We start from the raw sequence: 27007 nt of genomic DNA, 5'->3' as shown, positions 1-27007 counted from the left end.
TCTTTAAGGGATCAATCTGAAAACCTAAAATGTCTTTAAGGGATCATTTTACTAATTAATCAAATTATTATCTATAAATGTGATCATTCAAATTTCAAACGGCACAAGGGACACGAATGTAATCGACCGGTAATGCTGCATTGCTCAAGCCATCGAACAATGCAATGCAATGCAATGCAATGCTCATGGAAAACATGCATGCACTTGGTACGAACAATCTTTGGTTTGTTATTTTTATAAAATAGATTTTTTCTTTCCGTGTTTGCGTAGTCACACATACTAAGTAGAGTTTTTTTTTTTTTTTTTTTTATAAGCCTCGTACTAAGTAGAGTTTGTTCCAACACTTCAGAAGAAATACGCATGCTGGAGAAAATGTAGTCAATTGATTCCCCTCGTATTATATTAATATTTAGAGAAAGTATAAATATTTATTTCTGGAGCCAACGAATTCCTCTCGTAATATATATTTGTGATAAATTAAGAGTGAAAAGATATAAATAAATGTTGAAGTGGCAACCACAATGGATATTTTATTTTTTAAAACATTTTTCTATTAAAAATAAATAAACATAAAAAATTGATCAACATATTCATCATCATTATTATCTTCATCATATTATCTTACACTTGACATCCTACAAACATTCTAACTTATCCTAAAAAAGGAACTCAAACACACAAATCTCATTCCCAAACGAATTGTTTGAGTAGTGAACACTGCATGCCTACAAAGTTTATGGAGATTAGACCAACACATAAAGAAATAAGGTACTCTAAACTATATAGTACCTATGTATATACTTTGAATGTTACAATATATCATAACATTAATTTTGAAAAGGACATGGTGCCCCAAGAGTTACAATCTTCCGTATTATGTAACTTGGTAGTGGAACAACGGTAGGAGATGGAGACATTGAGAAGATAGGAGAGCCGGCATAAAATTTATTTGTCTTCAATTTTGAGTGGGACGCGATAGGCCGCTTGTGAGGAGGACAATACTTTGATCCGGTAGTCTGAATGTGGGGAGGACAATGCTTTGTTGTTGATTTGTTAGTGACCGTACGAACAACAACGCCATTCATCTTGAAGAGCTAGAGCACTTGAATGAAGAAGATAGATACAATATTGAAGGAATGCTTCAAGATTATTTTCAATACTATACTATATATATATATATATATATATATATATACTAGTGTGTGTCTATCCTTGCGATAAATATTTTCAAGATTATAAAAAAGATTCTTTTTCTTCTTTGTATTTAACATATATCTTTATCAACTAACTATTTGCTAGCATATATTATTCAAATCTTTTTCTTAATTAAATAAGAGTTGTTATATGTTTCATATCTTTGAGGTAAAATTATAGAAGATTTGAAATATTATATTAAAATTGACGAGGATAAATCAAGTACTTTAATAACCATCTTTCTATTTATAATCTATATCTTTCCCGACTAACAACTATTTAATAGCACATATATTATTCAAATCATTTTTTTTAAAAAAGAGTTGTTATATGTCATCTTTCATATCTTTATAGAGGTAAAATTATACAAGATTTGAAATATTATATTACAGAGGATAAATTAAGTACTTCAATAATAATTACTTTTAATATAGTGTCATTGTTAGTAGAAATTAGGTACTTTAGTAGTAAAAAGTTGTTATATTACTTTGTGTTCCTACTTTGATGTGTATTTTTCATCGTCATTTTTATTCCTATTTTTTTTTCCTAGTAGTCTAGTGGTTAAAAATTCAACCTTAAAGTTGAATAAGTGAAGTGTCCAGGATTCGAACCCTAACTCCTGCATAATATATGCGATATCCTATTAACTGAGCTAAACTCACGGGGACTATGATCTTATTTTTCAATTCCACATATTATTCCTTTTTTTTTCCCAATTCAACTTATAATTGTTTTTTTTCGTATTAATCTTTTATTGTTGTCATATTATCTTTGATTTTTTTTTTAGTTGTTTTTTTTAACCAAATAACAACTTTGATTAAACAAAAAAAACCAGCAGTACAAGGCGATCGTTAGGATCCAGCCCGAAAAATCAAACACGGACAAAAAAACCAAAACAAAATAAGCCTAGTGCATCATAAGCTGAGCTATAGGTGTGTCCTTAGCTTCCTATTGGTCCAGCCTCTATAAACTATAGTATCAATTATTTTTTCCTCAATATGCTTATTCTGTACAACATTACCAAAACTACAGTCATTCCTATATCTCCAAATTGAAGGAAAATTGATACGATAAAAGCAGCGGAATTTTAAAATTTTCCTTTTGTGATCCTTACGAATGGTCATGAATTGTGTTTAGAGTTTTACCTTTTGGTTCGAAAACTCCCTTTAAATCACGAACGGCTATCGAACACTTCGAATCACGAACAAGGTCACGAACAAGAACCTCGAACCGTCACGAACAAGGTCACCACCAAGTCACCAACGAATTTGATCACAAGCGTTAAAGGTATAACGCCTCTAGCCAGTCCACACGAACAACAACCTTCAATGGAGTGCTAGCTCCAATGGTTTGAAGGGTTAGGAGAAAGGAGGCACAAAATAAGGATTAGGGTTTTTCACAAAAACTCTAGAAAGGTGATTAGGGTTTCTCAAGAGAGGAGAGAACAAAGGCTCATGAGAATGAGTAACAAAAGTGTGTAACTATTTCTCCTTACCACAAGGGTTCTATTTATAGAACCACTTGCCATGGCAAAATTACACTAAAGCCCTTTTAACTAAATGGGCTATAGTGGGCGCCATTCTCATGTAAATATGTCTAGTACATATTTGCACCCCCTTCTTGCTACATCATACCATATGATGTAATGCTCATTTTAATTACCATAATACCCTTATCATATTTCCTTATTTCTCCAAGGTGCACCGTACCTTACGGTGTTCCAATCTCACTAGATTGTTCTTATGTGTGTGACCCTGTAGGTTTCCGTAACATTGACAATTATAATAAATCACTATTTATTATAATAAACAGTGAGCGGTATCTAGCAACACATCACTGCTACTCAAGTTACGAGAAATTAACATGTGATCTAAACATAACCTCTTGTGATAATATCAGTGTGTATAATTACCCCTTTGCCCTTTATGTCTATATTGAACACAAAACATACTTGGTGTCATCTTTGTCCAGTTCAATATTGGGCTCATGACATTTATCCTGTTATGCAGGATTGGCAAATTCCATCTAGGTCACTACTGTCCCTCAGCATGCTTTGTGAAGTACCCATCAACTGCCTTTATGGTTATCCTGTTACGGACAACGTTAGATCAGCAACAAAGTACTTGACTCCACATCTAGGGTACAAAGTGGTTTCAGGTCTAAGGGCGGTTTACACCATTATCACCATGAGAGTAACTTATGACACTTTGCATAACTTTGCATGTAGTACTCTCATAGCGGGTCAATCCAGTATAAATATTACTCCTAATATTTATACCTACGTCAAGACTTGATAACTCCTTATCCCATGATCCATGAGATGTGATCATCAGTCTATCTTCATAATAGTCTTTATGCTTTAAGGTTATCCCCTTTACCTTAAAGCTCGACTACGGATACTTTAAGAATAGTGTCCTTATGTTTAATATTATCTCATGATTAAGTCACACTTAATTATTAAACGGACTTTCTATTCTAGGGACTTCATTATTTTGCAACCTTACAAATATAATAAAGAAATGCCATATTTATATTCAAACTCCTAAAGCAAATACTATGAAAATAGATTGGCTCTTAGGGCTTACTCCAACACAAATATCATAAACACTTTCAAGTAAAAGTCAATTTCAGGATCTTTGCACGACCACCTTTACCATTAGTCTGCTGAAGTATCCACTCCATTTCTTGATGCCAGCCCAAAGGATTGTGATCGACCTGCATCCACTCCAAAACTTTCCTCCAAATACTCTTTGTTTCATTACAGTTAAACATAAGATGTTGTTGCGTTTCATCATCACTACAGAAGCAACATCGAATTGTGTCAATGAACTCATACTTATGTAATCTTTCATATATGTTATCTTTCATATCTTTAGAGGTATAATTATATTTAAGTTAGAAGATTTGAAATATTATTAAAATTGACGAGGACACGTTAGGTACTATAGTAATTACTTTTAATAATGTACAAAAAAAAAGGTAATTACTTTAAATATATTTCTAGTAGATTTTGTCCCTATTTTTATGCTTATTATTCTACTTTGATGTTCTTTTTTTGTAGATTAAATTATTTGATGTTATTAGGGTACCGTTTGGCCTAGCTCTTTTAATGTGTAGAAGTTCTTTTATTCATAAAGCTAGAAATAATAACCTTAAAACTAAAATTAAATTTGTTGTTACCATGATATTGGTACGAAGATTCCACCACCGTTAGCGATGACTAATCTCCGTCAGGGAACCTGTGGGGCACACAAGGTGGATTCTCCCCTCCCAACCGAATTTTCTCCATACGCATGAGCCAGGAATCGAACATTTGACCACATGCTTAAGGGAACCAAGACCCTTACCACTTGGACCAATTCATTGTTGGTAAAAAATAAGAGTAATTTACAAATGGTGTCACCGATAAATCATTTCTTCAAAATACCAAAACGACAATTAAATAGAATGCTAAATCCGAAATCAAAATACACTTAAAAAGGAACAAAAGCAAAGCTTCCTTACAAAAAAAAGGAACAAAGGGAATATTAAAATTAATAAGGGAAAATTTGGTACTTTAGTCAATAGTCTTAATTACTACTTTTTAATATATTGTTAATAGATTAGATTAGTAGATACCCGGTGTTTTCAAAGAAAACAAACAAATATATATTAAAATTGTAGTATTAAAAAACTAGGATCAAATTCTAGTATTCACATAATACCATCAATCGACCAAACATTATTTTTTTATCTTGTTTAGGTTTTTCTTTTTGACAAACTCTCGTTTAAGTTTGAATATATTTTATTTTCATATTAAAAATAAAATTATTAAATATACATGTGGAATGATTAACACCATAGACGAATACTCCCTCCGGTCCTTTTTATAAGAAACAATTTGGGAAAAAAATTTGGTCATTTTTATAAGAAACAATCGTTAAATTTATTGTTACAATTCCATTTATACCCTTATTAAATTGTATCAAATTAATCCATTCCAAAGTTATGCATTAATTAGAGTGACATATTCCCTATATTGTACAGATACAATAGACAAGGATAAATTAATACACCAAGGTTAGTTTTGGAATAGATCGTAAAATTTTAGAATTTTTAATAAGAAAGAGAAGGTTCTTTGGTCCGTGTATTTTTTCCAAATTGTTCTTTATAAAAAGGACCGGAGGGAGTATTTTACAGCATTAAAATATAAGCAAAACCTAATAGAGGAAATATATGTTCATTCTCATAAGAAAAGGGAAAATATATATAAAAAAAATTGACCATTATGAACTTTTAAGAACTAAATTATGATAAAATTCTAAGACCTAAAATATAAAAACAAACACACGCTAATTTATTGATAATCCACGTCAATTAATTCAATTCTAATTTTCCGCAAACACGTACATCAAATTATTATTTATAAATGTGATCATTGAAATTCGAAACGACACAAGGGACACAAATATAATCGACTAGTAATGCCACATTGCTTGAGCCACCGAGCAATGCAATGCTCATGGAAAACATGCATGCACTTAGTACGAACAATCTTTGGTTTTGATTCATTGCAAAATTCCTCTAAACAAATTGCACATTGTTTCGTTGAACAAGTAATATCATCCAATTTAACTTTCTCCAACGAACTTAAAAGACTCGTAATAGACGCGTTTTGGTCATCAATACCATGCCCACCATCATTCGATGTTGTGCTAACGAACACATCCATTTCCAATATTCGATTTCCTTCGGTGTTGACCGTGTTCATATACCTTGCGTAGTCACTCATAAGACGTAGAGTTTGTTCCAACACTTCGGAAGAAATACACACGCAGGAGAAAATTTCACGCAAAAAAGTACTAGTAAAACTATCAGGGTCCATGGATTCAAAATCATGATAATCACATAAGATATTACGAGGAATGAAGCAGAAATAATGTTTTGATGAATTGGAGTGGAAGTGGTGAATTTTAACGTAGAAAGATTCATGTAAACAACTAGTTTGTGAGATGGTATGTTGAGATTCTTCAATATGGATGAAAGAGGATTCATTAGAGGAGGACATGATATTAATGAGATGATGAGTGATTGTTTAGCACGTTAAAGAATTTCAAGAATCAATAGTATCAATAGTGTGTATATATATTTGTCAACAAAGATTTGTTTTTTTTTTTTTATCTTTAAATGATGATTTAGTTTGACATAGATATCTCATCAAATTAATATTTGTTTCTTTTTATCAAAGATATTATTATCTTCTTTTTTTTATAATGTTTTTTTTTTTATTTTTTATTTTATAATGATTATCTTCTTCTTTCTATTTAGCATATATCTCTCTCAACAAAACTATAGATATCACTTTACATTAAATATTTTACTTTATTTTCTGATTAATTAATATATTTTTGCATAATTAATTAAAGTATAATTTAATCTATCATAAAAAATTTAATTTACTTTTTTTTAAACTATTATTATGAATGAAAACGCACTAAGTTTGCTTGTGTAAAAAAAAATTAAAAAATGACTATTATGAACTTTGAAGAACTGATTTTTATTTTTTTGAATGACAAATATATTATATATTAATATAAAAAAAATTAAAGAAGTATAAGAGGAGATTCAGAAAACAAGGAGGTATCAGAAGTACATTCCACTAGAACCCAGTGTACTCTAAGGTAAGACAAGTAAACAAACAGACAAATAAACCTACAAGGAAAACAAGAATGCACACCCCAACAAACTAGATCCCCTCAAATGCACCACCACGAGAAGATATCCCTCAGGATGAGAAAAGCAAGGATCAATCACAGGTAGGACAAAGCAACAAGAAGACCTTCAATCTCCCTGACCCTTCAAGACCCAACACGACACCACGATCTATTGATAAAATATAAATAAAATGAACTAAATTATTATAAATTTCTAAGACTAAATCCACAACAATTCAACTCAAATTTCTGAATTATTGATAGATCCACAACAATTCAACTCAAATTTCTAGAAATACATCAAATTCTTAACTAAAAATGTGATCATTGAATTTGTGAACGACACAAGGGACATGAATATAATTGATTGGTATTGTCACATTTCTTAAACCACTGTGCAATGCAATGCTCATGGAAAACATGCATGCACTTGGTACGAACAATCTCTAGTTTTGATTCCTTGCAAAATTCCTCTAAGCAAATTGCACATTGTTCCGTTGAACTAGTAATATCATCCAATTTGACCTTCTCCAGCAAACTCAAAATGGTCGTCATAGATGCATTTTGATCGACACCATCATTTGACATTGTTCTAACGAACACATCCATCTCCCATATATTATATCTTTCGATGTTGACCGAGTTCAAATACCTAGCGGTATCACTCATAAGAATTAGAGTTTGTTCCAACACTTCAGAAGAAATAGGCACGCCGGAGAAAGTGTTGCGCAAGTAGGTACTAGTAAAACTATTGGGATCCATGAATTCAAAATCGTTGTAAGCACATAAGATGTTACGAGGAATGTAGCAAAAATAATGGTTTGATGAATTGGAGTGAAAATGATGAAGTTTAACGTAGAAAAATTCATGTAAACAAATATTTTGTGGGACGGTGTGTTGGGATTCTTCAACATGGATGGAATAGGATTCACTCATATGGGTGATATGAATGAGATTATGAGTGATTCTTTAGCACAATTAGGTTAAAGGATTTGATGAATTGTGTTTGATTAGTTTGTATATTTTGTTTTCTTATAGTGAAGAATTTCAAGAGAATAGTCAATGAAAACTATCGGATTTTATTTTTCTTTTTTTGACCTAGGAAAATATTGATTTGAGAAATTAGATCCCTTTTTAGATAGGATTTTATTTTGAACTTTAAAGCAAAATTACAATTATAGTTTTTATTTTTTTGATTCAATTACAATTATAGTTAGGATATAGATATGGTGCCGGAGAGTGAAAACATTTTTAACTACACTTTGAATTTTGATGACTTTTATTTTGGGTAGAAAATATTCAACGAAAATTCAATTTCAATTAAATCGGAAAATTCAAGCTGTTCTGTCAACAAAAAAAGAAAAAAATTGAAGCCAAGATTGAGAATTATTTTTTTTTTATAGAGAAAACAATATTTTTTTTATAGAAGTCAAAGATTGAGAACTAAAATATTGGTTAAAATTTAATATTTTGATTCAGTTTGAATAGAAGGTGGTAGGTGTGTTCAAATTTAAGCCCATCTAAATTAAAACAAATGATCGAATTAACCCAAATGTCACATATAATTAAGGCTTAAATGCAGTTTTACCCCCCATGTTTTCAAAAATGCGGAATTTTACTCTCCCTATTTTAAAATGCGGAATTTTACCCCCTATTTTATAATATGTTGGATTTTGCCCCCCACCCCCCACACCAAAATTCTGCACAAAATCTACTTCTGAGTCTCAAGTTCAAAGTTTCACACAGAACTCAATTTGGATCAATAATTCACAAAACTGATACCGAAACGACCGTAATCGAGTTAGCTTTCCACATAATTAAACCTCACTAAATTTGGAGTTACAGAGAGAGATTAATTAATGTTTTAGTGAAGGTCTATCGGACCAGCTCAATAGCCTACATTTTTACACGGTCCGGACTTCATAAAAAGGGGGCCGGACCTTATCGGATCAGGCTTTTTAAGGTCGCCATGGGCCGGCCCACGGGCTTTTGGGTCGGCCCCTTAAAGAATTAAAAAAATTCTATAATATTTTTATTGTTATATTTTAGTCCTATTTTTATGCATAAATTCATATCTAATCTTTTTTATTACTTTTGTCGTTTTATTGTTATTATTTGTGTTTTGTTCCTATTTATAATCTGTTTTATTCCTATTTTTATACATATCATCTTTTTATTGTATTTATCTTATATTCTTTATATTTTTTTTAAATTTTTTTTTTGTGAAATTACAATGAATGATATAAAACTTGGAATATGGTTATTTTAAGCATATCATCTTTTTATTGTATTTATTTTATATTCTTTTTTTGTGAAATTACAATGAAAGATATAAAACTTGGTTTTTTATTTTTTTTCACCACCAGTTTAATCTGGTTCGGAGGTCAGTTCTGACATCAAGTGGTTTCAGCCTCCTCCCGATCGCAGTTACGGTGGATCGAACCGTGGTCCTCCCTACCAAGTTCAATGCCACCACGGAACCAACTAACGATTGGTATAAAACTTAGAATATGGTTAAACCTACTAAGGATAAATTAGTAACTTTGGTAGTAATTAATTTTATTATATTAAAAGTAGATATAAAATACTGAGATACGAGGTGGAAATCTATACCTATATATAAAGAGGGTAAAAAAAATTGGTGTGAACTTTTCATAATAGCAACAATATCTTATTAACAAACTCACCATGATATAAGACATTTTTTAGCTGTAAAAATCTTTTATTAACAAACTCACAATAACATAATAACATAAGACAAAATAGAAAACGCGGATCACACAAACACCTTATTGGATTAGAATGAGAATATTTGTTATAAATTTGTTTGTTTGTTTGATGAGGATAAAGAGGAAGATATTTTTGTTTGGGAGATTATGTGAGAAAATATGGGGATACGAATTACCTTCTTGGAGATTTAGTTGAGAAATATAACATAAATTTAGTATAATTTGTTTTTTTTCAAAAAAAAAAAAATATGAAAATTAGTGGGCCGACCCATCGAACCATGCATGTTTTTGCTTATCGGACCGGCCTAAGTGAGCCGAGTCATGAAGTTAACGGGCCGGGCCGGGCTGGCCCCTTTATATGACCGGGCCCCCGGACCAGGCTAGGGAGGACCGGGCCGGACCCTTTCACAGCTCTACATGTGAGTTAATTGTTGCGTATCATATGAGTGATAAGACTCACTCAATGTTTTAAGGTGTTTTCACTTTATGTATTGCTCTTGGCCCAAAGTGTAGAGGTTTTGGGCAAAAAATGAGAAGGGGAATGTTTGTGAAAATAATTGAGGACAAAATAGTCTTTTTGATATAACAAATCATCAATTTAGTTGAAAATGTTATTTTTTTTCTTCAATTTAATTTTAAACTATGTTTATATCTATATCCTAGTAGTTAGTCTCAGCTGATAGATATTAAGATGTTAAAGACTAAATTAACAAATTTTTACACTATATTTTAAAGACTAAACTGTTGAATTTCATATAATTTAAGAACTATTTAATATATTCTTATATAGTTTTTTTTTTTTTTTTATAAGCATATTCTTATATAGTTAATTAAGAGACTAAATAGATCTATATAAAAAAAAAAAAGACTAAATAGATGAGAGATTATAGTTTACGACAAAATTGAGGTTTTATTATTTTTTTCATGAATATTTGACACCTTGCATGTTGTGAAAAAGTCTATTATGTGAGTCTAAACTTAATGAATTCTTTTTGTGTCTCCTAAGCTTCTCACGCGCCTCAGGAGTTGCCAATTTTACCTTTTTACTGGTTAAGTAATGAGTGTTGAAGGGTGCAAAATCAAGAAAAATACAATTTATATTTTAACAAACGAACTTTATAAAAAAAAAATCATAGGGGTGAAGGAAGAGTGATGGAGACAAAAATATTAGATTTTAGGCTAAATTGCATTTTTGGCCTCCTAAGTTTCACAAACATACAATTTTGACCCTAATTTTGAAAATAGTATTTTTGGCCACCTATGTTTGCCCCTTTTGCAAAAGGTCAATTTTGACCAAGTCAATGCTAATGTGGCAAATCACTTAAGTGATTCAGCTGCCACATCAACTTTTTTTTATGCCACCTAATAAACAACCAAAAAATAAAATTAATGAAAAAGAGTGAAAGAAAGTCATTGCCAAAAGTTTCTCAAAAACTTGATACGGAACAAGAAAACCATAGAACAACAAGAACATCAATAACACTCAAGTTTCTAAAAAGCTTTTGGCAATGACTTCCTTCCTTTCATTCCATTTTATTTTATTTTTGTTGTTTATTAGGTGGCAAAAAAAGCTGACATGCCAAATCACTTAAGTGATTTGTCACATGAGGATTAACTTGGTCAAAATTGACTTTTTGCAAAAGGGGGCAAACATAGGGGCCAAAAATGCTATTTTCAAAATTAGGAAGCCAAAATTACAAATTTGTGAAACTTAGGGAGCCAAAATGCAATTTAGCTTAAACTTTATAAAGTTCGTTACATAAGTAGGAAACTGTATTCTTCAGATTTTGCAACCCTAAGTTTGCTATTTAAGTAAACAACTGTGTTTTTTTCATATTTTCATCCCATTTAACACTTGCTACTTAAGTAGCGAGGAGAGTATTAAAATTTACAGGAATGCGCAAGAAAAGTGGGGGGCGCGAAAAGACTCTAACTTAATAAGGCTTATGATAAAAACGAGCCGATATATTATTGAGTAAAGCCCATAGTTGTAGAAGTCTGAGGAAAACTCCAGACACAAGACAGAGAAATTTGGAACCGAGATTAACAGAGTTATTTTATTGCGTGACAGAGAAACCCAAAGGTTAGTTAATTAACGTTAACGATGTTCTTCTTTTTTGCAGGAGGGTTAGAAAACCAAGTACGACAAGTGGTGAAATCCGGTGTGGGAAGGTGCATCAACTGCAATTCACGCGCTGATCTTGTTGAATACGACAAAGTCTTGAAGCTTTTTTTCGTTCCCGTTTGGCGTTGGCCAGGGAAAGACAATCTCTTGTATTGTCAAGATTGTAAGTTTTTGTTTCCTCAATCTTATTCTCTTCCTCCTCCGCCGTCTAACGGTGGTTCTGTGTTGCCGGAGGCTTTGAGATGTCGGTATTGTGATCGGGATGTGGCGGCTGATTTTGCGTTCTGTCCTTACTGTGGCACACAAATATAAACAGAGAAAGATGGTTTTACTTTGGCTGAGGGTTATGTTATGGAGTTTGGTTAGTGTTTGTTTAATGGGTTTAGGAATTTTAAATGAATAAAATGTATACATTATAAGGGAAGATAATGTGATTAATATAGTGTGTAATGTTATGTTTTGTATTTTATGTTACATTTAGAAACAAATAATCATATGTTGCATGTAGTTAGTTGTTTGCCCTGGATATAGTGAAATAAAATTATGTATGTTTTGAAAGTATTATTATTGAGTATATGTGCATGGCTCCATGTCGGCCGGCCTTAATTTGGCGTTGGTGTAACAACCGGAGCTGGCACCTTTGAGGTCTCGTTGCAGAGCAGACAGACACTCTTGCGTGCACTGTACACGGTTGGCGCGGTTGTGATAACTTAATGGAACTTTTGAGTAGAATTCCGAGGTGTGGAAAAGTGGAGTAATGACTTTGTGATCCCCGATCAGTAAGGGCAAAGTTCGGATTAAGCTTATGGTAACAAGGGTAGTCACAGAAGAGAAGTGAGCTATTGTCAAGCGTGAGCAAACGATTTTCTATTGTTTGTGATTTACGTTTCTTTAGTCTTCTGTTACTAGCCCAACTAAAGCCCTCTAAAAACTAACTCATAATCGGAAGTCTTAATCGTTTGTTACTAGTTGTTGTTCTAACAATTATGCCTTTGATTAAGCCAATTTGGCAGCTTATATTTTCCCTATTGGTACATTATGTCATGAAGATATTGTTATTTAGTTAGATGCTCTTGCGGATGTAATTCTATAACCAATTGTTGCAGATTGTGAACTCCTTATGAGTGATTTTAGGAAGATGTCTGTTAATTATGTGTGTTGAAATTTGAATTTGAATTCGAGTGTTTTAGCTGGTTAATTATGGGTTAGCTTGGTGACTTGTGATTTAAATAGTAATGGCCTATGGAGATTCAGCTTTTCTTCTGAATATGTTAAGACTTAAGTTAAGAGGGCTTTCGGGTAATAGTTCATGTTTGGATTCTCGGGAGATTTCATATGGTGATTTGATTAAGCATATGTTTGGAACAACGTTTACATTCCCTAAAGGTGCGTCTATGATCTTGTAACGTGATTTGGTGGTCAAGTATGATGTTTGGCTTCACAACAAAGATGAATTTATTGTAACCCTATACAAGTGTTTCCGTTCGAAGCTTGAATTCTTAGCTTTTGTGGTGACCAAACTCAATTTTCAATGTTCTTTCTGCTAAAGGATTAGATACTGTCACCGTGAAACCAAACATGCACAATACAGTAATTACACTGATGCATCATGTTGGAATAATTTTAGGTGTATTCATTGTTGGCCCTGTTTCTCTGCTTTGAGCTTGAATGTGGCACTAAAGCTGAGCTCATGAAAGAGTAATACTAGTATGTAACAAGTCTCGACATAAAAGAAAAAACAAATACTCTGATCCAATCAGGAATTCTTAATTAACATTGGACTAAAATATTTTCATACAACAATCCCCATTAATCAAGGGTGTGGTTAAACCACCATCTAAGATGGTGAACCATAAAATGGATTTAACACTGTACACAAATTTAAGAAGGAAAAAAAAAAAAAAAATCGTCAAGACTCAAAAGAGTACTACACAACCTTGTCATTCTACAAAGGAACAGTCTCAGATATCAATACAACATTCCCGGGTAGCCTCACTAGGTTGATGCAAAGCCATGAAGTTTTAATGCAAGGTTGTGCAAGAGTTTTGACTAAAAATAAAAAAGATCCTTATTTGGATCTAAAAAGCATTACTAAGTGAGACAAAAAACATTGTTGGGTTTGTGTATTTAGTTATGTGTGTCGAAGGGTAGTTGCTTATCGCCTTTTTCCAATGCATCCCTCCAAAGTCTATACCTTACTCCAAGCTTGTCATAGGTAACCGGCACATTCCATACATTTGCGCCATTGTTCATTCTCTCTTGTTGCCCTACTACTAGTCGTAGATCCTCATTTAAAACCTTTAGTAAGAAAATATCAACACAACATTAGAAGTTAAATTAAATTTTGAGAATCATTCACATACAAATGCAAACAGAAGCAATGTACCTGTGCTGCAAAATGCCTCCATAGATGTTCCATAAAAGGTATATGCTTAAGAAGGGGAGCGAAATCCAACGACATTCTGTATAGCAATCTTGTTTTATCTTTTGATGAAGGTAAGCAGACATGCAGTTGATGAAGGTGTGTTTCACATTCTTTGGTGCTTTGTCCTTCCAGTTTCCCGGGCTTCGAAATTCCAATGGTTGATAGAACCATACAAGGTGGTCGAAACTCCATGTCAATTGGATAGGGATCCCAGTATCCTTGTAGGCCAGACGCGGGTGTCAAAAAATTCACAAAGCTGCAAGTTCAAATTCATTCAAAGAGATTAAGTGACCAATCTAAGGATGACACTAACGCACTGTTTGGATAAACAAATTAATTAAGCGTTTGCAGCATAAACTCATCATATAAGTACTTATGTGTATAAACTATTTCTATAACAAAAGATAAAATAAACTCATGTTGTTTCATGTACGCTGTAAACTGTTTTCATAAGCTATTCTTAGTGAGCTTGTGGAAACAAGCTGAAAACAACTTATATGTCATTCATAAGTTTTTCCATGTATGCTATGAACTGTTTTCATAAGCCATCTTGGTGAGCTTATGGAAACAAGGTGAAAACAACTTATAGACATGTCATTCATAAGTTGTTTCCATAAGCTCTCCCAAATCATGCCACAAGTACTTATGCCAGTCGATAAGCTCAAATAAGTTAATTTAAACAGTCCCCAAGTTATGATACATGAAATCTGAAAAAACGTAGCAAAACAAAATGGCTATTAACCAAACAATATTGAGTCACTTTTGAAGAACTTAAATTGATTTCACTTTCACATATTGAGTCATCCCACTTTTGAAAGGTATAAACCAAACAAACCTGGGAACACTCCATCCCTTAGCAAAAGTTGAAGTATGAGTAAAAGGTGCATGCGCAAGATCCAAAAGGTTGTCCAAAAGTAAACCATGTTCAACTGGAAGTTCCATGACAATCTGTTATGTGAAAAGTTACCGTGTAAGAAACCACAACTTTTATCTTCTTTTTTCTTTATCAATCATAAAATTGTAATTCGTTGTTCTTGCAAAGCTAATAATAACTATTAGGATAGACTGTATTTATTACATACCTCGGCATGGATTACAAAACCGGAAGGAGGTAGTAACGATGGAATTGTTGCTGCTGGGGGATCATTGCCAGGCCAAATCCAGATCATCCCCTCTTTCTCAAAACATGGAATTGACTTTATCTTTACATTTAGCATTCGAGTAGATGGCATTTTCTCGCATTTTCCGTCCGTCGTATATTCCCAGCCTGATAATATCCAACCATTAAGTAATTTTAGAGTCTGACTCAGAATTAAATCATTACTAGGATATAATAATCATGCTACAAACCAAAATGTCCTGAAGAAAAATATTTTGTTTCGCTGAATACTAACCGTGGTAGGGGCATTGGATACGACCCTCGTTTACAGAACCAAGGTGCAGAGGACATGCTCGGTGTGCACAGGTATTCTGGACACATCCAGGCTTGCCATCTTTACCCCTAAAGATAACCCATGGTTCCTCAAAACATTCCATTGGGACCTGAAATAGAGAACGAGTAACACACTTATGAGAATTCACATTCATATTAGGCTGATTTTATTGGCATGTTAGTCATATATTCATATCGGAATTGGTCCATGTATTAAGTAGAATATTTGATTTTAGTCCCTCAAAGTAAGGACTAAAATGAATATTACATGGACCAATTTCGATATGAACAAATTTTGCAATGACTGATATTGACTTACCATGGTATCATCCTTTAAGTCGTTAGAGAAAGCAACAGGATACCAGAAATTCTTTAAATTAGGATGGTATGACTGAACTGGACCTGATACATTCAAGCTTTTCCTCGGCTTTCTTCGTCGTTCAGTATGTACAGATTTTTCAGAAGTACTTGGAGAAGACAATGGCTCAGCAATTGCAGCCGTGCTTCTGTCTTGTAATAGCTTGTCGTTTACCAATTCTTCCATGTATGCAAGTTTATCTAAAGCGGTGGAAACTCTTGCTTCAGATATATGAACCTGCAGTTATTCATTAACCTATATTACATTAACAAAGAACTCCAAGTTCAAAGCGTTGGTGGCTAGTCTAGTTCTGCTAGTAGTTATTTATTTACCTGTCTGTGTGCTTCTGCTAATTCGTCCTGCAAACCAGCTAGATCCTTTTTCATGGTGCCGATCGACTTGAATTCACGAGCTAGAGGATTAAGAACTTCAACCACCTACACCCATATTTTTTCTGATTTTATTAATAAACATGTGGCGGAGGGTATTGCATATCACATTTAGTGTGTGTTTGGTTCTGCAGTGACAACAATTGATCTTGAATAAATTGATTATGCAAAATTGATTTTCACTAAAAGTGAAATAAATACAAATTGATTTATATTTGTATGAATATGTTAGCGCAAAAGCAAGTTCAATTGTAGAGGCAAAAGCTTCAAAGTTCAAACTGTAGCTTCGAGTTAAAATCAATTCTACTCGAAAACATTCAAACATGTCAGAATTAATTTTAGCCTTGTAGAATCAACTTGAACTCCTCTGAAAGTGGAACCAACATACACTTGTGTGAATAAAACATCATCAACAACAAAACTGAATCCCACTAAATGATAGTCAAACAAAATTTATATAGTACCAGACTCGAATTTGATCCAACAACAAAGTTCATATATGTCCAAATTTACAAAGAATCGTATTCAAATATAAATTATATAACAATAACATAAGTTAGCTGAAACCTTTTCGTGGAGGAGCATGATGGTAAGCACATCTTGCCGAGCTCGCCAATCACAATATTGAATATCCTGTCTAGCCACTTCTAAAGCTTGAAATGCATCCAAAACTTTCCCTTTACTTTGTACCACTCTAGATCTTGGGTCCTCTACATCAAAGATTGCACCCCATGTATTTTTCTTGTCTGCTTCTCCAAACACCGCAAACACTCCAAATTTACCTTTAAAAACCTGAAAAACAACATACAAAAGAAAAGCATAAGCTAAAGATTAAGTGACCATACACTTTCACGTATGGCTGGGACGTAAAATGTAGACCCTGCAAAAGGAGAAGCTTGTTGCTATACTAATAAACGCTCCTAGGTATAACTATAATAAATTTAACCATCTTGCTAACTTGTTCCCTACGGGTCTTGCTAACTTGTTCCCTACGGGTCTTGCTAAGTTGAATTCATGGCTTTTAACAAGAATATTTTTATATTGAGTTCTTTAACATGTGGCCTTAGTAGAGCACAAGTTAGCATTTTCCTAAGTTTAAATTTGGGAGTCATGATGCGGTTTGGTGAAGGAGGAACATAGGGGTTGAAGTGATAAGGAGGTCATAGATTCAACTCTCCCCTTAACAAAAATAACTAACAACTAACATTGACCATTTCTAAAAAAAAAAGGGTTTAAATTTAACAGTTGTATCTTGATCAAAAGGTTCAGATATTAAAATGGTATTTTAATTGTTTCTTTAATATAAAATTTTAAGGTTGAAATTTGAATCGTCTAATGGTTATTCTTAGAATTGAGTATTGGGCCTAACTCAACCCTACCAAACCTGCTTGTAAGGTGAGGGCATCTACTTTATAAACACATATTCGGGCCATTTCGCAACCGATATGAGACTTCTTAACACACCCTCACGCCCAGCACTATCGGGTTTGGGGCGCGGATATAAATGGTGGGCGGCCTGATCAGAAACTTGATAGCAGCAGCCCAGCGGATCGTGGAGGAGGCTCTGATACCATTTTAGAATTGGGAGTTGGGCCTAACTCAACCCTAAGATGGTATTAGTGTCTCCTCCACGATCCACTGGGCCGTCTGCTATTAGGTTTCTGAACCTCCTCAACCCTAAGATGGCTTGCACTTCTTAACGGTTATGAACTCGCAACTCCATGATATCAAATTTTGGAGAGTTGAGTTAGGCTAGAACTCAAATTTTAAAATGATATCAAACTCTATCCTAGATCAACCAAGCCACCTAATGGTTAGACCACTCGAGTCACGCTTCAGATGTGAGCCTAAAGCATGATGTGGCCTTATCCCTTACCTTACAAGTTACAAGTCAGCCCAAATTCAAATTATATTCTATATAACTAAAAAGCTAAGTTTACCTAAAAAGGAAGACTAAAAGCAAAGTTCAACATGCAAAATTTTCATCTTGAGCTCAATCTTTTGCATTAAGGTCATCAACAAATTGAACTAACAAAAAAAAGTATAGAGAGAGCGAGAGAGGTACCCTTTTAGTATCAAGCTTGGAAGTTCTACCAAAGATAGGAAGAGATAGAGCAGAAGCAGTAGCTATGGCATTCATGGCTATGAAAATGAGAAGAAGGAAAGAGAAACGAAAAGAAACATAAACAACTTTGTTTCATTTATTTTCATGGATTTTTCTTTGTTGATAAGAGGTTCTTGTTCCTCGCGATCTCGGTTTTCCTTCTAATGAATGCCACGTGGAAGAGTGTGGAAAATGTTTGTTTACACGTGGCATCTGTTATTTCCACATGATTGTTGTAAATGTGGGACCCATTGTGTTGCCAGCTCGGATTGCGGAGATATATTATCTATCCTCTTTGCGCTGTGTCTCTTGTCGTTTTCTGTGGGATTTTCATTTTGGTTTAGGGTATTAATTGGTTATTGGTTGGTCTGATTTGTGTTTTAGAAATTAAAAGAAGCCTTTGAAAATGAAATTTGTTGATAGCATAATTTGATTTGGAGTTTCAATGGTTGGGTAGAAATTTGACTAAAGATATTTTAGGATAGAATCACCGGTTTGAGTGTCTAATATAAATACTTCATCAAGTCACTATTATAAATAAATAAATAAAAATTAGTGAAATTAATTCAATTAGTAGGGACATCGCATATATTACGCATAAATTGAGTTTCAAACTCTAGATTAATCGTTGGTTGGTTCAGTGGTGATTACTGAACTTGGTATGGAAGACCGTGGTTCGATCCCCGTAACTTCGATCGAGAGGGGGCTGTAACCAGTTAATGTCAGAACTGACCCCACAACTAAATTAAACTAGTGGTAAAAACCAAAAAAAAAAATCTAGTCACCGGGCTGCTAGACCAAAAAAAAATATTATTTTTAAAGTTTATTGAAAAATTGATATATTTGACATGTATTATGAATTAAATACATCAATTTTTCAATAAAACTAAAAAATAATTTTTTGCTTTATAATAGTGAGCGGATAGAGTATTTAAAAAATAATTTAGTGCTGGATCTTAACAATTTTAGTGAAAATAAATCTTATAATATTAAAAAAAAATAGAAAATAAAAATATTTTTTTATCAAACTTTATTAAAACTATTAAAATTCACTTTTGGACTACATCTATATTAGAGTCTAAATTTTTTTTTATAAACAATGTTAATTATTAGTATTACATTGTTATGTTAGTTTTATATTAGACGGTCGATCTTGTGAAATGGATTATGGGCCTTGTGCCATATTTAATTATGAAATGTTTTAGTGGGCTTTGGACCACGTATATGAATAAAATGTTTAAGTTATGGTCCTAGTGATACCAGAGACTACCTGATATAGGAGTTGGATAATCTGGTTGGATTCCCAGAGGGAATTCCACATAACGATAAGACGAGTCAAGGAGTCGTGTCCTAGCCCTCGATAGGGAATTTGACTGACTAGGTAGACCTCCTGAGCCTAACTCACCTCAGGTTGTCTACGTAAAAATGAACCCAGATAATTATTGTGTGATACACTTATTTATATGCTATGTAATGGATGAATGAATATGATGTTACGTATGAAATGATCAACTGTTAGTTTGTTCCTTTTAGTTACTAACTCTATAGGTAAATGGAACCACTGAGACGAAGTGACTGTCTCACCCCCCACATTTTGTTTTAGATAGACAGGTTGATTAAGGTGTCGAGGTCTTGAAGCATGAAGTTCAGATATGTGGAATACACTATTGAGCTGATGTTAAGATTTTCTTATATGTTGTATAAGACTCGGTTAGATTATATATTTAGATGTTAGCTCAAATTTGTATTCACTTATTGGATTTTGTAATCCAATTCATGTGTTTCTAATGTAATTAATGTTTCCCGATTCAGTTGTGTATACTCGTGTCGGTATTCTAGATAAATTTACATGAGGTGTTACAGCTCAATTGGCAGGGACATTGCGAATTATTGCAGGGATTGGGGTTTGAACTATGATATTCTCACTTATTCACATTAAAAAAGGCAAAATTCGAGTCACTAGACTACTTAAAAAAAAATGAAGGAATTATGCATTACAACAAAAAAAAAAATGAAGTAGATGCATTATGTTTTTATTACATATAAACTTATGTATTGAATATAAACGTAAATTTTGTTGACCTTCAATAAATATTTTTGACCCAAAAATAAATAATAATTTTGTTGACCTTAATTGAAAACGTAATGCATTTCTTTGTTGACCAATTAATAAATGATATGTATTTAATTCAAATCAGAGTACAACTATCTCATCAAAACACTACCACCTTCTCCTCTCATACAACTATTTCATCAAAACCCATCAACCTATCAACAAAAAAATGACAACCTGCATCAAAATTCTCATTTTTACCATTGCAATTATTTGTGTTGCTTCGATAACCTTTGCTGATAATTAACAGAATTTTATTGAGTTTATGATAAATGTCTTGCAATTGTAGATTTTTTTTTTTTATAGAAGCAATTATAGAATTTGAGAGTGGTGTTTTATATACTTTATTTTTTGTGTATTTAGAAACCTTTATTTTATGAAATTTTATATAATAAGTTTGAAATGACAATATTTTGTAATTAAATGATATTTCTAATGACATTTAATTAATTGTATCGAAAGCAGATAAGATTGGATTAAATTGCTTTCAAACAAACTATTGCCCGAATAATTCATTTCAATGCAGCAAAGACTGTCAAGCAAAAGGCTATCATTCCGGTGGCGATTGTTTTATGGGCATTCCTTATTGTTGTTGTAACAATAACGTTTAAGAGATTTATGTTTGATAATTGCACTTTTTAAAATGTTCATAGATGTATCTATACAAAATAATCTTTGAGATTTTCAATAAAATAAGTTGAAAAATTCAACATTGTAATTTCAATTAGAAATAATACTTCAATAATTACTTTATATATTTAATGAAATAGTTGTTTTCGGCAACGTTCGAAAACAGTTCCAGTATAATCTTTTACTAGTAAAAGGAAGGTTGAGTTGCTCATAAGCAAGTATTGTGATGATGTGGCACCTCTAAGAAAACTCCACTTATTTGATAAAATAAAAAAAACTCCACTTATAAATATTTAATTTAATTAAATTTTTCATAAGAATGAATTGCACAAAACATGTTTTTATATTATTATTTATAACTTTCCACTATCATAACCGTACCATTAAGTATTTTTCACTATTATACTTCTATAACCTTAGAGCTTCTTGCAAATGTAACCAACATAGAGTAATAAAAGAAATATTGCTTAATTTTCAGTTTCACTCTAACCTTTATTAACCACCATTTATCACTTTTTTTTCCTTCATATTTGTTCTATACATTTGACACTTGCAATGGTACTCATGAGATCATATACATCTTCAAGTTGTACGCTATGTCTACTATTGATAGCAATCTCAGCAAGATATGTAGACATTTTTTCAATATACCTGTGTTCATTTATTTTTTTTATAGTAAACTTAATTATTGTATATTCTTTTGTTCTTTTGTTACTTTTATATTCATTTATTTTTTAATGTCATGAAGGGAAAACATGATTGATTGCTCATGTTCGGAATGTGAGGAAGATTTGAAGGAGAACTTAGGTGAGTTTTGTCAATCCCTTGAATAATTTCATAACTTATCAGCTACACTCAAAACAATGTCAACAAGTAAGTAGATCACCCTTTACCAACTTTTTATCTATTGTATTTTTAAATTTACATATTTGTTGTTTTTATATATGAACACATAGATGAAGACATATGGTTTTATGGAAAACCTCACCATTAACACTAACATTCATTGCAATTTCATGTTTTCAATCGTTACCTGTGTTATGAAGAATGATATGTTGCTGATTGGAAAATGGTGTATGTATTGTTGCAAGTCAAGTATAATTTTTAATTTAGTTTTATATGTATAGTCTCATTCAATTTTTTTTTACATAATTGTTATATATTATTATTGTAATTTTTATTAAATATATGACTGATCTTTACTTTTTTTATTCATTGCTAGCAACATCTCTATTTAATTAAATTTTTCATAAGAATGAATTGCACAAAACATGTTTTTATATTATTATTTATAACTTTCCACTATCATAACCGTACCATTAAGTATTTTTCACTATTATACTTCAATAACCTTAGAGCTTCTTGCAAATGTAACCAACATAGAGTAATAAAAGAAATATTGCTTAATTTTCAGTTTCACTCTAACCTTTATTAACCACCATTTATCACTTTTTTTTTCCTTCATATTTGTTCTATACACTTGACACTTGCAATGGTACTCATGAGATCATATACATCTTCAAGTTGTACGCTATGTCTACTATTGATAGCAATCTCAGCAAGATATGTAGACATTTTTTCAATATATCTGTGTTCATTTATTTTTTTATAGTAAACTTAATTATTGTATATTCTTTTGTTCTTTTGTTACTTTTATATTCATTTATTCTTTAATGTCATGAAGGGAAAACATGATTGATTGCTCATGTTCGGAATGTGAGGAAGATGGACAACCTCACCATTAACACTAACATTCATTGCAATTTCATGTTTTCAATCGTTACCTGTGTTATGAAGAATGATATGTTGCTGATTGGAAAATGGTGTATGTATTGTTGCAAGTCAAGTATAATTTTTAATTTAGTTTTATATGTATAGTCTCATTCAAATTTTTTTTACATAATTGTTATATATTATTACTGTAATTTTTATTAAATATATGACTAATCTTTACTTTTTTTATTCATTGCTAGCAACATCTCTATTTAATTTTAGGTACAAGTAAAATTCAAAACACGGAACTCAAGAGTCGTCCCCAATAATTTTGATTATGTTAAAGCAAGCATAATCAAATTTATCCATCACTCATTCCACAAATTAGTTAATTAACACTCCTTTTTCTATTTAATTTCATTTATAGAATAACAAATTTAGTCCAAAAAAAATTAGTTTTATTTATTTATTTATAAAAATAATAAAAGGTTCAAATTGATGAAAGGTCAATGAAAAGTCGTAAGTTACAAACTATTTTTATTTTATTAAAATATCAATATTTACATTTTTTATTAATAGTATAGGAAAGAAGTAGTTGAAAAATTGCACAAATGAAAAAAAAATGATCAAAAAAAAAAAATTTAGAATAAATTTTAATAATAAATAAAACTCACCTCAACAAATTCAATATATCAGCACAAGGCAAACATGACTACCTCTAACATACAAAAGTAAAAAAACAACGGTAAGAAACAAAAAAAGTAAGAAAGTAAAGCAAGTTGCGACTATACTACCACGATGCATAAAAATAAAATTAAGTTCTCATACTATATTACACTATTAGAATAAAATATAATGCACATATTCAAACTTATGAATATTAACATATATTCACTAAAAATTATATTAATTGTCCTTAATATACACAAATCTACTATGTAGGTTAATATTAAACAAAATCCTTTTTTTTTAAATAACCTTCTTATTTTTAATATAGATTTAAATCGAAAATCCTCTATAAAAAAAGAGTACTGCATTCTAATAAGCACTACTGAATTAAATTGAAAATCCGAATAAAAATTATTAAATAAAAAATTTCAAAGCAAAATGAGCGGAGAAAAACCTCATAGAAAAAAAAAACAAACAATAGACAAAAAAAATCGAGACTAATCAAATCGGGATAAAATTTCACCAAGTGAATAATTGATAAGAAACTTCAAGAGAACGAGAGGGAGGTAAGTAGATAAGTTATTTGACATCTTAAATTGTATAGAAGGGAGTAAGCAGTAACGTTGCTATTTGATAGGTAATTTTCAGAACACGAGATCATGTGATAAAAAATGTCAAAACCACCATACTTCTTAGTTCAACATTACTCATGAGCAATATTTTCACCAAGTATAAGTATGTATGACCTCCAACTCTTATTGAAAATAAATAAACAAGGGATACATTAAAAATAAAAAAGCAAAGTGATTTGTGACTAAAATTGCAACTCATATAATGAAAACTAAGATTTTATACGATGACACAATTAAAATAAAATATGACACATCATTTCAATAAAAATTATTTTAATTGTGAACAACTTTTTTTTGTTTTTACACATATATAATATTGAATATAATCATATTGTAAAAAGTATTTAACAATGTATTTTAATCGAATGTGTGATTATACTTATCACAATTATTATTTTTAATTTATTAAATTATTTTAATTATGTATTTTAATCGAACCCGTGCAACGCACGGGTTTACCCCTAGTTTATATAAGAGAAATGCTAAGCACAAATGCTCAAACACACTCTTTTGGACACCGCCTCACTCATTGATCCACGTTGCAATTTCAAATATTCAATTTGGACAAAAAAAATATGGATGTCTAATTTTTATTGAGTTTATGATAAATGTCTTGCAATTATAGAATTTGAGAGTGGTATTTATATACTTTATTTTTTGTGTTTTAGAAACCTTTATTTTATGAAATTTTATATAATAGGTTTGAAATGACAATATTTTGTAATTAGATGATATTTCTATTGACATTTAATTGATTGTATCGAAAGCAGATAGGATTGGATAAAATTGCTTTCAAGCAAACTATTGTCCAAGTGATTCATTTCAATGCAACAAAGATTGTAAAGCAAAAGGCTTTCATTTCGGTGGCAATTGTTTTTATGACTTGAATTATTGTTGTTGTAATGAAATGTTTAAAATAATAAATTGGAGAATAAAAGAGACAGTAGGTTTGTTAACCCAGTTCAGTGTAAACACACTTACTCTTGGGATACCAATACAGGAAGGAAATCCACTATCAGCAGTATTAATTCAGAGTTAAACTCTCTCGTTTACAACTCCTCACTTAATCACTATCCGTGTTAAACTCTCTCGTTAAATAAGTTGCGGTGGAAGTCACGTTTAGCTTGCTGGATAAGCACGAACATATTTGTAAATCAAATCTTCAAAAGATATAAAAACAGAGTATTAACGCGCGCTGCTTCTGGAGACACATGTTGTACGGACATGCTACGACATCTTGGTCCAACATTTGGATATCGTTGATTTTGCAAAATTGTAGCAAACATTCAAAACCCAACAACATTAACTATTTTGAAGAAAAAAACAATAAAATACACAAAATATTAAAATCAACAAAAAAATAGGAATAATAACCCAAAATAATAATAATAATAATAATAATCTATATCTATACATCTATTCTATACATATAATAAATAGGATACATGACTTTTTCATTATCCCAATTTTACCCTTTAATAATTGTCATTTTTTTATTAAAATAAAAAAGAAAAAGAATGGAAAGTAACTATAATAAGCAGATTTTAAAAGAAATAACTGTAAACTCATGGTAGTTTTCTCGATTTAAAGCCCACATTACAAAAGGCATTAGTTATGCAAAAACTAACAAAAAATGAAACATGAATTTTAGTGGTTTGCCTGCCTATCCAAACAAAAGTGGGGGAGAGGAAAATTGCGTGACTCAAAGAAGTGGCAGTGCATCAGATACAATAAGATTCTTTCATAGTTTCATATGCTGGTTTTTGTGACTTTCACATATCATATTACTTTCATTTGATTTATTATATTTTTTACTTCATTTAGTTTGATAATTCTGTGGTTCGACGTTGAAAAATCACTGCAAAATTTACCTATTCCTATTAGCATAAAAAGGAGAAAAGTTTGTATAGGAAACAAAAAAAAAACTGAGGCAATACACTACAACAATCATGGCTGGCACCAACAATACATTATATTATTCCATATATTTTGTGTAACTCATTTTTATTTCCCTTCCCTATTTCTTCATATGTTTCATTTTTGTTCTTCATTTATGTAAATTCTTTCATGCATTTTGTTTTTTATTGTTCTCGCTTTTAGCCATCTTCCTTTTTTATGGGAGTAATCATAGAAAGGGTGGAGGGAAGAGATCACATTGTTGAGGGTGCCTATGAATAAATTCTTTTCATAATTATTTAATCGCCATCCTGTTAGCCGAGTCCTCAATATTTTTATAATGGAATGATGTATACATCTTTATATTTTTCAGTTTTTCTCTTAACAAAAAACTGATCTCATCGAGAGAAGATAGAAAGTTTAAATAACCGCAATAATCGTAGCGACGCTGTTTTCATCATTATTGTCATTTTCAATAAAAAATATAAGGGTCTTTTCTTTTTCTTCTTATTATTGGCCACTAAATAATTACTTTTTTATGTTTATTTTTCTCAGACTTTACAGGTTCTATATGAAGTGTTTTCAAATGAAATGATATGAATATGATACATATTCATATCGACGGACTTAATTTGTACCTATTCATTTATAAAGATTTTCTTTTGAAAGTATGTGGTTTTTTATTTAAATTACAAGACTAAAATTATTTTTGTTGATGATGTGTAGACATTTGAATTATATATTGCTGCATTCTGACGGAAATTCAAAAAAGGTACACACTTCGTCTGCATTCTACATCCAATACAATAGTGTTGCCCTTAAGATAGAAATGAGGTTTTAATTCTCTCTTTTCTTACATTTTTTTATTCAAAATTCTTTTATTTAATTTCATTTTGCTTAGGTGT

The 27007-nt window shown here is 31.5% G+C and overlaps 2 protein-coding genes across 2 annotated transcripts; one reads left to right on the top strand and one right to left on the bottom strand.

Annotated features, from left to right (window-relative positions):
- The first annotated feature begins 11632 nt into the window (after positions 1-11632).
- LOC123884526 lies at positions 11633-12299 on the top strand. The gene has a single exon (XM_045933643.1). It carries the CDS (start codon positions 11721-11723, stop codon positions 12051-12053), a length of 333 nt encoding a protein of 110 aa, XP_045789599.1. The 5' UTR covers positions 11633-11720; the 3' UTR covers positions 12054-12299.
- A 1190-nt stretch (positions 12300-13489) lies between these two features.
- LOC123909149 (chlorophyllide a oxygenase, chloroplastic) lies at positions 13490-18604 on the bottom strand. Its single transcript, XM_045959930.1, has 9 exons — positions 18411-18604; positions 16913-17137; positions 16289-16393; positions 15918-16193; positions 15561-15708; positions 15249-15433; positions 15002-15114; positions 14128-14422; positions 13490-14039 (listed from the first exon to the last, which is right to left on the bottom strand). The coding sequence occupies exons 1-9, from the start codon at positions 18483-18485 to the stop codon at positions 13869-13871; spliced, it is 1593 nt and encodes a 530-aa protein (XP_045815886.1). The 5' UTR covers positions 18486-18604; the 3' UTR covers positions 13490-13868.
- Between the last annotated feature and the right edge of the window lie 8403 nt (positions 18605-27007).

This window comes from Trifolium pratense, linkage group LG1 (assembly GCF_020283565.1).
Source record: "Trifolium pratense cultivar HEN17-A07 linkage group LG1, ARS_RC_1.1, whole genome shotgun sequence".
In the NCBI taxonomy this organism is placed as follows: Eukaryota; Viridiplantae; Streptophyta; class Magnoliopsida; order Fabales; family Fabaceae; genus Trifolium; species Trifolium pratense.
This window is presented reverse-complemented; position numbering and strand designations above follow the sequence as displayed.